Source organism: Aphelocoma coerulescens, chromosome 10, assembly GCF_041296385.1.
Source record: "Aphelocoma coerulescens isolate FSJ_1873_10779 chromosome 10, UR_Acoe_1.0, whole genome shotgun sequence".
In the NCBI taxonomy this organism is placed as follows: domain Eukaryota; kingdom Metazoa; phylum Chordata; class Aves; order Passeriformes; family Corvidae; genus Aphelocoma; species Aphelocoma coerulescens.
The window spans coordinates 2,538,357-2,553,236 of NC_091024.1; the positions used below are offsets into that span (position 1 = coordinate 2,538,357).

The following is a 14,880-nucleotide window of genomic DNA, read 5'->3' on the forward strand; positions in this document are numbered from 1 at the left end:
CTATTTACTTTTGAAAATAACCTTGCCCTCACTTCTGCTTTATTTTTTCTGACTTCTCCACACAATAATAATGATTCCTTTTTCTCCTCAGAGAACCTGGATTTTATTTAACCTGTTCTCCTTTATTTAGATTGAATAGGGATGTGAAATCCCTGAAATGTCTTCAGTCTGAATGGATGTTATCTGATTTCAAAAGAATTTAGTACAATTGCATGAAAAATAAAGCTAATATGTGATTCCATAAAAGATCTGTTGAAATTACAAACACAATACTTATGAAGGGAAAGCTGGAAAATACAAGTCAAATGTACAGGGCCAAAACTGTTCTGGCACCACACAGAGATCAGCATCAATGTAGCTGTTTGCAAAGAAATGTGCAGTAAGCAGAAGTATCCTTATTCCAAACTGCACAAACCCATTAGAGAGCTCACTGCAGCTTTCCCCTGACACAAACAAGAGGGATATAACTAGGTGTGGCATAAGTTCAGGGGTGTGGGCCACATATTTATGTACATAGGCTTTCAAAAGTGTCCAGAACCTCAGTTCACAGATTTCTGCACAATTTAGTCTTGACCTTTACAGAATGAGGGGGAACAAAATCACTGAGGTCAAAATATGGGCACATCATGCAATGCACACAACCATGTCCATCTTGAAGTTCATCATGTCTGTCTGCAGGCACCAACCACGACTTGGCCCGTGACAGAGGGTATCTACATTTTTTATATAATGGAATGCCTTGAAGTCCCTTCATAGGAATTTCATGATTATATAAAATCACTCACTGATTTATAATCTTTATCTTCCCTATTTTCAAAAATATTGTAAATTATTAGAAAATGTTAGACAGATTGAAATAAACTGGCCCCAAAGATATGGCACTGGGAAAGTATAATCCACATCAGTTTAATACATAGTTGCCCCTGTTAACTTTCTCCTGTTTCCTGCCAGACATCCAGACAATAAAAGAATTTATACAGCTGGAAGTATTAGACTAAAAGCCAAAAGCAGTGTAAGGACTTTCTATGGTAAGGCATGCTCTGAAAGAAGTAAGCAACATCTGGGTGGATTTTATGATTTGAAACAAATGCAAATGCATTTCCAAACTTGTATAAAATATATAATAGGGCATTACAAATGGCACGACAGGCACTTTTCTCCAGGTCAAAGCAGTATAGCTCAAGAGATAAGACATCCAAGATGAATCCAAATTAAACAACTTTTAGCTGAAAAACCCCACACCAGATGAATGGGGCAGTACTGCCACAGATTGATTTTTGCATGTTTGGAGTGCTCTCTGAAACAAAACAAATTCCTCCACAGAATGATCGAGTGGTATACTCAAAAACACCATTACAGAACCAAGGGAAAGGGCTGCTGGCAGTGAAAAATTCATTAAGATGCTGGCTGCTCCCACATGACCTGAGTTACTAATGTACTCACTTGAACATCAGGCACTCACTGAATCATGAAGTAATGCATCTGACAGTGTTTTTCCATTCTTCACACATATAGCTGAGAATGGCTTAGGACAGGTTATTCACAGCAGTGTAACTCAATTAAGATTAATCCAGTAACAATTTCAGCAGCTTTTGGGGAAGCTTTGCTGCTAACTTACCTTGACAGGCTCCCGTTCGAATGTTTGGAATGAAGCCTCGGCGGCAGGGATGCGGCTGGGCAGGACACATTTCACAGGGATGGCCCCACGCTCTCCCAACAGTTGCACAGCACAGGGTTTTTGTGCAGACAATTCCACTGAGCTGGCCCTGGCACATCTGGTTGGTTACCAAAGTGAAGCAAGGGCCCGTCCTGTAATCTGCACCAAAAACAGGAAACCTGATCAGATCACAATAAAAATACACAACAAACCTCACAATAAAGCAAAACAACAGCACATTAAGGCAATTCTTTTTCACACAAATTGCCCACCAACCCAACAATTTATGTCAGAAGTGGTCTACAGAGAACACTTTTTCTCTCTCTTTAATTCAAATCCACTGAAAATATAAACTGCGACTATTTTACCAGGAATATTACATCTGAAGGTGCCCTTTGCTGCTTCATTTAATGACTCGTAATATTCTTTCCAGGGTCTTTTCATCAGTTTCTTTTAAATATGCAGCCTATTATTTAAAAGAATACTGATAAAAGAGTTAGGATATGTTTATTTCCACAATATTGTTGTTCTCAAATGAGGCTCAAGGGAAGCAAATAGAGTCTGCAGGAAGTTTTTGGAGGACAGTTTTCACTGCTCTTCAGGCATATGCTGTACCAGATATGTGGGTACAGCCTACAGCTGCATGGAGGGCATGTGGAACACATCTGCTTTGGTTTGTTTATGGTAGGACAGACCACTTAGCCAACAGACAGAATCAAACTGAGATGTTAATGAAACACTAGTAGGCTTCATTTTGTTCCATCCTCCAAGGGCAAAAGCCAAACAGTGGTACTGCCAGCTCCTGCTGTCTCCTGTACATCCAGGGTGCACACTCCAGTTAATTCTTCACAAGCAACTCTAAAATGCTTTTTTGTTATGGTGCACCAGGACAGAGTCCAGCATCCTGTAAGCACAGCCAGCAAATTATGAACCTGTTGTTTGTTTGTACTGAAGAAGTTACCAGATACCTCAGCCAAGGTCACTAAGCAATCCACACTGCCTTAGAGTCCTGACATTATAAATTCCTCCAATTTTCACGCCACATCTGATCTTTGTTAACAATAATATGTTTTCACTACATCATTGTTAAGAAGTGTGAAATAGGGCAGAAGCAAGAATGGACGTCTTTCCCATCTGCTCTATCTCCCCACACCAGATGCACCCTGAAGCCGATCATTTAATTAATCTTCATGCCAACCCAGAGATGCTGTCTGTGTCCACATGCTGTAATTCTGATAATTAATCAAGCCATTCTGATATAATAATAAAATGGCTTACAGAAATTCTGTAAGGCAAACAATAATGCTATATTGCTACTGTTATCTTCCTCAATTAACATGATGATATCAGAAAGGATATTGAGTTACATCAAAGGACCTTTCTCTGATGAACTTGTACTAAATGACACTAAATACCATTTACTCTTCATTAACCCTGTATCACTCTGATAATTGCCATTCTATCTTTTGCCTGTTTAACACACCTATAATCACTCAGATAATCTCTTTTCCTTTTAAAATACTGGATCATCAACAGTTTTCTTTCAGCCTCTGGAAATTTGTCTTGTATTTCCAGATCTGTGGAGAATTAACATGTGAGAACCCAAAAGCTGTTTTCAGGCTCTGTGGTTAGCTGGACGAGCTGTATAAAAATACGTAAATCCAATTCCTGCTATTTAATTTCTGCCTGAAAGGCTATCAGATTTCAAGTATAAAATCCCTGTCCTATCTCCTCCAAACAGTTCAGCTACATTTACTGAACACTTCTCCCACCCTTCTCTAGCAATTCCATCAGCCTCATCATGAAACTAGTTGTAATCTCTGATAACATCTTTCTTGCCCTTGATTACCTAATTCCTTATCATCATCTTAACTTTCTTTGGCTTTGTATTTCTTATTCTGTCCCTCCATTTCCCATATTAATTTTCTACACTACAGCTTCTATCAAGTTTTTCGCTATTTTAGAGCTTTCTTGTAACTGCTACAATTTTCTCAGTTCAACAGGCTTGTTTTGCTTTTGTTAAAACCTACATTGCCTTCTTTCTCATTGTAGAAATGCAGCTTTGGAAGCATGCAGTACAAACCCAAATATTACCAGCTTCATCTTATTCCTTCAACACAGAAATTAAAATAAATAAGTCATGATCCATTATACCTATCAATTAAAAAAAATTATTTCCCAGATCGATTTTTCATCTTTGATCAAAATAAGACTTTGTGCTTTACTCTATGCAAAACTCCCAATGTCGTAACCCCAAATACTAAAACAAGAGACAACAATTTCTTTAGAAATGCCATAGTCTTGTGTTGGCAGCAGGAAATCTTCCGAGTACCTCCCCAGAATGAAGCCCCTCATTGTAGAGTGTCCCTCTGCTGTTTATATATAGATGGGTTAAAAAGGACTCATTCTGTTCTCCGTCGCAGTGAGGGCACGCGGCAGACAGTGGTGAATAACCCATCTTGTGTTTTATGGTAGGATATGAATGGATCAGCATTTACAATTGTTTGCTTTCAAGCTATAAATGACTTAGCAGTGGCTAATATGCCTTAGAAATATGGTGAACCCAATGAAATTAACTTCATAATCATGCAAATCTTTCCACAAGGTCTCAGTAACAAGATGTGGGTTAAATATGCACTCAAAACCAAGCAAGTCTGGCTCCTATTTGTTATTATTCAAGTCCATAACACTTTAGTATGGAGAATTACAGAGTATTTTCACCTAATATTTTGCCTTGATAAATTTTATTCTTAATACTCAGTTTTCTTCTAAATACGGCTTTCCTTCTACTTTCTCAAATACAGTCTTCCACATTTTCACAAGATTTTCTTTTCTGTTCTTAATGGAAAATTCTAAAGTCAGAAAATGCATATGAAAAAGATTATTTGAATGTACACACCAGCCTAAGGCCACAGAGAAATCCACACATCAGTCCATTTTTTTATACAGAGGCCAAATAAAAAGAGCTTTAAAATTGAAGTGTTTGAAATAGTGCATTTAAGATTTTTTTATTTATAACAAGATGAAGGCCTAAGAGAAAAAAGTGATTCTACTAACACTTTGGCAAAATGAAAAGAGGATATGAGCTTAAAACCCCAATCCTTGTTTTGTAGCAACAAAGGTTCCTTACACATTCATGTCATTTGTGATTACTCAAAGTACTTCCATAAGGAAAGCTCAAACACAAGGTACCAGTGATCAGTCAGGAGCTGGAAAGAGAGAAATAGGGAAAATATAGCCGGAAAACCTATTATGCAATTTGTATGGGTTGTTTTTTTCTTTTCTTAGGGATAACTTCAATTTAACTGAAGAATGTTGAAGCTTGAAATTATTTTAGAAAAATTATTTTTAAAAAATGTGCAACTGGTAATTCAAATCTTTCAAGTCACTTCTAATGAAAATTTCAGCACACGCAAGCAGCCTTCAGTAAGGCAGTAGCCACCATTACCTAACAACTTTATCTGCTTCTTTACACACTTCTTAGTTATTTTGATAAGGAATAACACCACAAGGAGCTTCAGACAACTCAGAAGATGGTAGAAATGGTAAAAGCACACTAAGTTCATATACTGTCAGAAAGAGCAAGAGGGCAATAGAATGGCAGCGGTTTACACCATGCAACAATGCAGCTTATTAATTCCACAGGAAAGAATCAAGTTGCATTTTGATCAAGAGCTCATTCCTGTTTCAGTCAGAACCATCAAATAATTTTAGTTATCTTCTCAAAAGATCCTTCATATCCCTAAAAGCAGCAGAGAGGCTGGTGAAATATGTAGTCCCGTCAGGCTGTGATCAAAACCAAGCACAGCAATAAATAACAATTATTTCAAGTAATTCTGGACAGCACCGAAGAGACTAAAAGCACCAGGATAGTGCAAGACTTCTGACACCAGACACACGTCTTAAGCCCCCTGTTCACAATAACTTCTGCTTGGTTTCAAGCACAATATAGTTTTTAATGTAAAAATAAAGTTTAAAAACATTGTGAATGAATGGAACCTGGATTACACAATTATGCTAGTGCAAGGATGCTGGATGAAATTTGGTCCCTCTTCCCTCTAGGATTCACTATAAATCTCCTGTAAGGAGGTCTTGATGTTTCAAATTAACAGCCTGGTTTTGCAAACGGATAACCACCTGTTAAGGGAGGTTGACAGACTCCTTCACCTCTCTTAAAATGAATAAAAACTAAGTGGGTGCAAAGGATGAGACTGCAGCAAGCCACCATTTATCTGATCATGATCAAGACCTCATTACAGGAAGCAGGAAAATGCCATCTCTTGCCACAGAAAAATGGATAATGATAAAATGAGCGGTGTTTTTCCAGCTCTCTGCACACAGCATGCACAGCTCACACTGTACCTCAGGCTGCAGCACTGTCTGAGCAGCAAACCCAGTCCCTCCCAGCTGTTAGCACCTCACAGGGGGAAATCTGGCATGAACCCCCAAATCCAGCCAAGACCGCTGTGCAACTGAAACCCCCCTTGGCAACACAAACCAGCAACTTCCCCTTTCTTGAGTACAGGGGGAAAGGGAAAGCAAGGAATATTCCATTATCATACAAATAATGAAAGAAAGGTCAGAAAGGGCTCTAAGGCAAGTGAAGTGCCTTAATGCTGATCATTAGTCCAACTATTTTCCTGCCTAGCAGCACTTTTGTTTCTGCTGTTCGGAGAGTTGCTTGGGTTTATACACCAGCTGGGGATAAAAGAGGGACATTGGAAGAGAGACTGCACAGGGCAGAAACATCCTCTCATCTCTGCACAGCTGCTCAGCGCTGCCCAGGTGTGACCCACTGCACTTGGCAGCCTGTGCCACTGCTCAGCCACACGTCAGGAAAGGGATGCTCCTTTGGAGCCTGATCTCACACGGCCAAAGAGTATACAAACAACTATACTGTCAATAGAAAAACCCAGCATCCATCACTGTACGTTTCACTGTACTTCAGTCATTCCACTCTCTTCAGAGAATGCAGCAATACATTTGGAGGTGATGGAGAAAACCACAATGTGCCTCATTTCAGAAGGCAGGATGTGCTGTGTCTGAAATGAGAATTTTTGCAGTAAAATTCAAAGAACTGCAGAGAGTCTTGGCAGTGACAGAAGAGAACAGTATGACCAAGCTGACTGTAGCAGAGAGCATCACCATAGCATATAGGGAGTTACAGAACACAGAGGTTTAGCACTTCAGGCTTAATTTCAAAATCAAAGTGATTCTAGGTATTTTCAGACATACTAAAATCTCCTGATAAGGACAGAGAGAACCAACAGAAGGCTCTACATACATACACCTCATATAAAATTAATGCAAACCTCTGTGTGTCACCGTACAAAGGAAATAGGGAAGAGCAGTGAGCTTATAACTCCATCTTCACTTGCAAAATGGCCCTGTCAGTTGCTTGTAGACTTGAAATGATATTGATCATGAAATGATATTGATCATGAAATGATATTTCGCATACAAGACCTTATGACTTTTAACTGCTGGTCAGAAAAGTGAATGACCATGCTCAGGGATGACCATGGGATAACTATCATTTACTTCCATCATTTCTAATGGCGGACACGTCTCACATCTCAATTCACAGCCCGAATCAAGACCAGACCCCAACACATTCCCAAGTTAGCTCAATAGACTGACTTCCAACTATTTAAAAACTCAGACACAATAATGCTCTGTCCACAGGTGACACTGAAAGGCCAGTTGATAAATGCATCCAATCACAACACACTTTTCTTTCCATACAGGCCATTTCCTTAAATAATTACTCACTGTTAAGCACTCCCTGTCCTCTCCTCCCCCCAGCCAGACACCATTACTCACCCCAGTCAGATCCCAATGTGTCATCATTGGAAAGTACATGGCAAAGATATCAGAGGGTGTTCAGAAGAAAAGAAAACAAAACTCTGTAAATATTTAAAAACTTATTTCCTATGATGTCTGACACTTCTCACCAATGAGGTTTGGTAGGTTTGGATGTGGTATGTGAAGAAATTATCACCATGCCACTTCTGTCTGCTCCCTTCCAGTGCCAGAGATGGTTTCACATATAAGCAAGACCATTTCCCAGCTGCTTCAGCACACAGTGCAGCACTGAGCTCAAACAGCTGAGATTTAACACTGGCTAGTGCTAAGATGTCACTGGAACTAGGGACTCGGAGTGCAACCACTCAGGCACTGTTTCTGGCAGGGATATAAACCTGGCAGCAGAAATGTCTCAAAATACTACAGCTGTGCTGCGGACAACCACCAAGTTGCTTCTTGTTATTTTCACAAGAGTAAAGAACATCCATGGAAGCAGTATCTAACACTGGTACCATAACTCTGTATGCTGTATTATGCAGCCAAAAAGTTAGTTACTGCCTCATATAAATTCCAGCCCCAAGAATATTACCCTTTAATTCATGACTCTGATGACCCTATTTCTTCATGTCTTCCTCACCTTTGCTTGTTGCAAATTGTTCTCATATATTGACTTGCTGGCACACTTCAGCCTAAATTTATTTTCCATTCCGTAAGCTGCTTCACAAATCCATTTCTGCACAGATGATCTGTTTAACACGTCTAACTAGCAAATATTACCTAGTCTTCCTAGGATACTGGTTAAAGAACAGGACTTTGAATTAATAGCTTACTAATAATATGAGACTAACATTATCACTTACATTTGATGCACAGAACAATTCAGGCTATTTTATAACATATGTTGGCAATCTATTTTCCAGAACAAATATACAACTATTTTCATGCCAATTTTGTTCATGCAACTGACCCAGTTCTCAAAGTCTGTAACTGAAAAGTAATAACATTACAGTAATAAAATAAAAAAAATAGTGTTCAGAAATTATTATTACAGAATTGGAGTGATTTGTTGCACACATTTTAATCCAACACGCAGACTAAGCATTTCACCAAAATCAAAGCCTTAGCTCTGTTGTTCCCAATTATGTGCGGCAGCAATCCAAATACAGAAAATTGTTACCACATTTTATTCTATTCCATGATGAAGAAAACAGTAAGCAATGCAGCTAAATGTAGAATAACTTCTCATTTCTGAATAGTCAGTTACCTGACACACTCTAGCCTACCCTACTTTGCTGTAAAAGCTGCAAAGGACCCTGTCTTTGTAGATTTTAATTTTTCCAATTTCTTTCACAGGCTAGCAACAATTAAATAAAATTCTGACTTAATTTTCATCTCCCTTTTTGCTAAAAAATAACTAGCTTTGGTGACATATTTATTGTCAAGACCAGATGATTATTAAGGAGAATGAATTCTACTACAGAACTGTGCAAGTTTCACTTAAAAAGAACAAGTTGGCTGAAGTTTATTACTATTTTTTAAAAAGTGTTCTTAGGAGTGCCACGTTATAGAAACTCTCTTTACATACCACAAAGTATTAACTATTAACTAGCAAGGTAAAGACAAACCTAGTAGACGAGCTCTGGGTATTTTTTTTCTCTTTGGCTCCAAAATACACTAACTAAAGTAACTTCAGCTATCCAAAAGTAGTGCAAACTGTGTAAGAAAAATAGATCCTAATGCCTTACAGAATATTACATAGAGTGACATCCAGAGAGAGAGAAAATGCTTTCAGACAACGCAATGCGTACAATTTAAAGAGATACCTCTCACATTTACAAAGGAGATGGAGTGGTACAATACACTAGAAGTAACTTTTTCTTTTCTAAAATATAAATGCTCCTCTGCAGAGCCATGAAACAGAATGCAATTGCAGAGCACTGGAATGAAACTCAGTCCAGAACTGAAAATGGGTTATAAATAAAAACAGGAGATGAGAGGGAGAGAGGGAACCAACTTCCAGTGCTCAAGCTCAGTGAAACACAGCAGGAGTAAACATACAGCAGAAATGGGGAGAAGTCGAATTGCTTTCAGTGTGGGAAGGCAGTAAATGTAGTAATGATGGTTTGGGTGTTGTAATGGTATGTTAATGATACCTACACAAATAGCTTTTGTGGTCCTATCAGAACTCTGAACTTCTGAAGTCCTGGCAGCTATTTTACAAGGTAATTAGAACAATCAGTATCTTACTCCTTTACAACAGGAATCATCAAGCTTGTCTGAAGCAAGCTCCCTCTTTTCCATAATCCAAAAAGACCAGCACTCCTGAGAAATTGTAACAGTGGAAAATTTCCACTGAATGAAAGGAAGGGGCAAACAGATTGTATCCCTGTAAAGACTCTTCTCCATATAGCAGGCAGCTCCCTGGCCAAATTTCTTCAACCACTCAGGTTTTTGTGTTCTCATATACATGTATTTTTGTGATATGATTTTAGCAATGACAGACTTGATATGATGTAAATAAAGATTTTTTTTTTTTTTTACTAGCCTAAAGACTTTGGAATAACTAATACTGTTCTTCTTGAGCAAGGCTGTAACATAGAGTTTTATATTTTATACAGCCAGCTAAAAAGACATGAAAAATATCTGAAAAACAGTGACAACACAGAGTATTTGATTTTTAGAGAAATATTTTAACAATTATTTCATTTCGTGGTTGCACAATAGCCCACCAAAAAATCACAGGAAGTGTTAAAAATGTAAGTCAATAATGTACAAAAATTGCTTCAGACACTAATACCTCACCTCTAACTCTATGGTGAAACACATCAACTACTTAATTGAAATACCATGCAACCCTCTGTGTTACAGGATCAGATTCCTTCCTCAATGAAACTGTGGCATCACTCTGTGTGTACACCAGTGTAATCATGACCAGAATCTGGATCATTTTGCATAACCACATATATGGGATTTGCATTAAGACTGTGGTCCAAAAATAAACACAGCAATAACGTGCACTATTTAACTCTGAATAAGTCTGAAGTATCGCTGTTGAAATATTACAGAATACATGCCATAACTCTAGAATTCACATGTATTCAATTTCTATTACTAGAAGTAAAAAACCAAGAAGGTAAATGATCCAATCTTGATTCACAAGTTTTCAACTAAGCAAGTGTAATTTTATTAAATATATATTATACCCACCAATATGAAGTACATGAGATGCTAATACATTACTCCTATTATTTCTTTAAGGCCCTCTGTCATTCCTGTCTTCATTGACCACTTGGTTGAAGGAATCTTCTCTTTGCTTAGCACTAATGGGTGAATGTCCCCCAGAGTCAGTTAATGACTGGCCTCAAGTGACTGAGGACCATCACATCTTTAATCTAAGATTATAGAAATTATTTATGACAATTGTCAATTAAACTCTTTGTAAAACCACATCAAAAGTCTGATTTTCCCAAGCAGTGAGAGAGTACAGAATAATAAGTATCTTAAAACTGGAAGGAGGGGGAGAGGAAGGGATATTAATCCACATACAATTCTCAAAGTTGGGGTCAAGTTCTCTTCTTACTTGCATGCAGCAGGAGAGAAGAGCAAAAGGTCTTTACTGACTCCTGTTAGTGATATGATGAAGAGCACTTTTTGGTTCTTAAGGTATTTGTCAAGAACAACTGCAAGTCCTTCTAAAAGACTTTGAATTACCATGAATACTCTAGATAAATATGGGAAAGGTTTTGTGCCTTTACTGAAAGTGTAAGCAACTCCACATTCTTAGCATATTGTTTAACATTTCTTAAGTTTTTAATAGCATCTGGGCTGATGCCTTTGGCCTTTCCTTACCCATCACATTTGCTCTGTATACATTATTTTAGTCTAACAGATATTGCTGCTAACAAATCTGTTTTTACCTCAGCACTGGAAACTGGCATCTCTTCTATTTGTTGAAGGGAATGTCAGGTCCTAAGATTTCATTTGCCTCCACACATGGGACAAATCATTAAAACTTGGAAACAGTCACCGGCCTGAGTGTCTTTAACAGAAACATTCAGGATCTAAGACTACAATCCTTACAGGTTTTTGTTTCCTCTGTTAGATAGAACTGCTTGGTTTTGTTGGTGCCAAGACCTGACATCCAGCACGAAGCCCAGGTCCCAGTTACAAGGGAAGCGTTTGACTCACTGACTTTGATGAGAGAATGATCATTCAGTGGGGGAATCCCATTGCCTGTGACTGCATGAACACCCTCACATAGAAAACAGACAGTGTTGGGGGGTGTCAGGGAAGAGAGAGACCCACCCAGATTCAGAGGCCTCTTGTCAAAAGCTGGGCCATAGTGGTTCCACTGAAAGGGACACACTCCCACCGTATTTTACTAATTATGTGCTTATGAGGAATAGCATCAGAATCCTGGAAACTGTCATGTGCACTGAATGGTCCAGTACACTGATCATCATTTTGAATCATTTCTCATCACTTATTTTAGAAAACAAGGTTCCTCTCACCTTCATGCTGCATAAATCCCATCAAAGCTGATCTTTTTTTTTTTCCATAACAATCACTGAAATTTGTCTGTATAAATGCACACAACATCTGGGACTAACGGTTTCAAATAATGGAGCTCATAAAGTGGTGCTCCAGAACACACATGAGAGCCAGTGAGAACTAGGTAAGTAATTTTCATTTGGGGGATGTGGCAGAAAGGAATCAGGGGTTCAGCAAACAAGCCAGGTATCTATGAATAAGTAACTAGCATACTGAGGGGAACAAACAAGCTCTGGCCTGTTCTTTGTATGCTACCACACACTAATGCTGATTTCATACAAAAATGGGAGAGCCCAGTTGAAGAAGGGGGATGGTTATACACGTACATATATTTGCTCATACTTGCACTTCTTTTATCCTCTTCCATTCGGGGTACAACAGATTCAAGCTGAAGTTTTGTTACACCCTGGCTACACAGAGATGCTCCAAAAGATAAGCAAATACTCAACATAATAGGAATCACTCAGATTTAGGTCAGCAAACTGCAAGCCTCACTAACTCCCAACACAGGAGTACTTAACCTTTGCATAACACTGGAGCGTTAGGCTGTCATGCGACCCGAGCCTCCCTTCCTGAGCTTACACCGCCCGGTGCAGCCCCTGCACAGCCTGGCATAGCCACGCATCGCTGCTAATGCCTCGTGATGGATGAGTACCACCAGAATCTAAAACATACGAAAATTAGAGAGCCACGGACAACACAAGTCCTTTAAAAACATTTTCCATTCTTAAAAATCATAAAAATGCCTTGAATTTAAGTACAGTTTTTATAAATTTAACTATGTTATTTATCGATAAAATAATAATTCATGTAAAATTTACAAAGCCCTTACAGGCTTTGCTTCTGTTTACAGATAAAAGTATCCGCAGGAACTGCTGCTGATCCAGATGCCTGTCTAATACTTAATACTTCACAGCCTTGCAAAATGCTGTGTATTAAAGGCTGGAAACTGCTTTTTGGCCTACTTTCTACACTGACATACTGAAAAGGAGGGAGAGTCTTGTGGTTGAGACACTTGGCTGGGACTGAGATGACCTGGGTTCAGTTTCAGACTCTGCTACAGACTCCCAGTACATCCTTACACAAGTGACTTAATCTCCCTGTATATTAGCTCCCCACGTGGAACATGGGGATGCCAATACCTCTGGATGCTGGTGGGGCTTTTTCCTCTTCAGACTACACAGCCTTTGGGACACAGACTTACGTTTTCTGAATGATAAAGGGAGCCTCAAGCTGAGTTCAGGCCTCTTGGCATTACTCTAATAAAATGAGAAAAGATCTTTCATGTAAAGTTTTTTTGTGTTATGATTCTTCAAGGTTTTATGGTTGGTTGGGTTTTTTTGGGTTTTTTTCTCTTTTGGAGTGAGGACTGTTCTAGGGTTTTATGGGGGTTTTATAATGTTCAATTAATTGTCAGTTTCTAGTAAAAGACAAGAGGAACTTGCTCCTGAGATTTTCTGTGCTGGGCGAGTGCAACAGCAGCAGAACACATTCCACAGAGGAACTCATGCACAGTCAATTAGGTCGTCTAATTAATTTTCCAACTCAATAGATGCTATGAACTTTTTTTTTCCCCAGAAATATATCTATACACATGTGTAAAAGCAACCCAAAAACTTTTAAAATCTTAGAGGAGAAGGACTGATGATATTCACTTGAAGGGAATGGGCTGCTACATGGGAAAAATGCCCTCTCACATGGGATTCATATTTCTGTCATGAAGGGAGAAAACACATATGGGGAGGATAGGAGCATTTTCCCATTGACAAGGTTGTGTAGCTACCATTAGGGACTGACTTGTTAATCAGTACTTAGAGTCATTTATGATATTAGGCTACCCCATAATTAGGGAGAATGAAAACATGTGGAGAGAAAGAGAGACATTTTAAAAATAGGTTTGAATCAAACAGGGTCAAAAAATAGAGATATTTACAGGGGGTTTAACCACATACTACATCAGGTATGCCACAGCATGTAACAATATATCTGTTTCTGTAGTCCTAACTCAGACAAAATTTCAATTAGCATCACCCGGAACTGTGTCTGAATAAGGACTCTGGAACAAAGATTGAAACAAGCAGGAGAAGAATGGCCAGAGAATTCTCTGCCTTCTCTCACAGGGTCTTCAGCAGCAAATTCTCAACTGCCATGAATTTTCCTGCACTTCCTTTCCCATCATTGTGATACCCAAAAGTCCTTATTCCACACTAATATAATGAAGTGTTTGTGGGACTAGAGTTATAATTGTGATGTCTGGATTAAAACAGCGAGTTGTGACATTTCTAAGAGTCCTAAGGGAGACGACAGTGAATTACAGAGCATACACAGATACTTGATAATCCACAATTATGGGGAAAAAGGCACAGAAGCACAACAAAGTGCTTCATTTGGGGTTTTACTATGGGTGTTTCTATGGAAGCATAGACTAGATTTATAAACTTATAAAAAATATCCATAGTAAATAAGAAGTGATAATATAACAGTTTCTCCAACCTGTAACACGAATCTGTGTTCTGTTAGTAACTGTTCCAAACAATGTGGCTGCTAGATCAGATGAACAGACAGGAGAGAGACAGCAAGCTCTAGAAAAGATACATACTGCTTGTAGGTAGGGGAAAGCCAGAGCAAAAAGCCTTCAGGGAACAAGTGTAAAGGAAACAAGGATACAAAGAAGCAAAACAGCAAAAGAGCAGAGGGACGAAAAACAGGAAGGCAGCAAAGACGGATGGATCAAAGCAAATGTAAGAAATGAGTGGGAGGCAGAGAGACAAGAGATAAACAGTGGGAGCCAGCAGACACCATGTGTGCGAAGGGGAGAAAAGGAAAGGGAAGGGAAGGGAGGGAAAGGCTGGCCAGCCCGGGAGCTT

At 38.8% G+C, this 14,880-nt stretch overlaps 1 protein-coding gene across 6 annotated transcripts in view; it reads right to left on the bottom strand.

Moving 5' to 3' along the window:
• The window catches only part of FBN1 (fibrillin 1), a 144,836-nt gene that overhangs the window by 91,370 nt on the left and 38,586 nt on the right, over positions 1-14,880 (bottom strand). For all 6 annotated transcript variants that reach the window (XM_069025321.1, XM_069025322.1, XM_069025323.1 and 3 more), the window contains one exon: positions 1,619-1,816. In XM_069025321.1, coding sequence (XP_068881422.1) covers positions 1,619-1,816 — 198 coding nt within the window. The remainder of the gene's footprint in view (positions 1-1,618; positions 1,817-14,880) is intronic.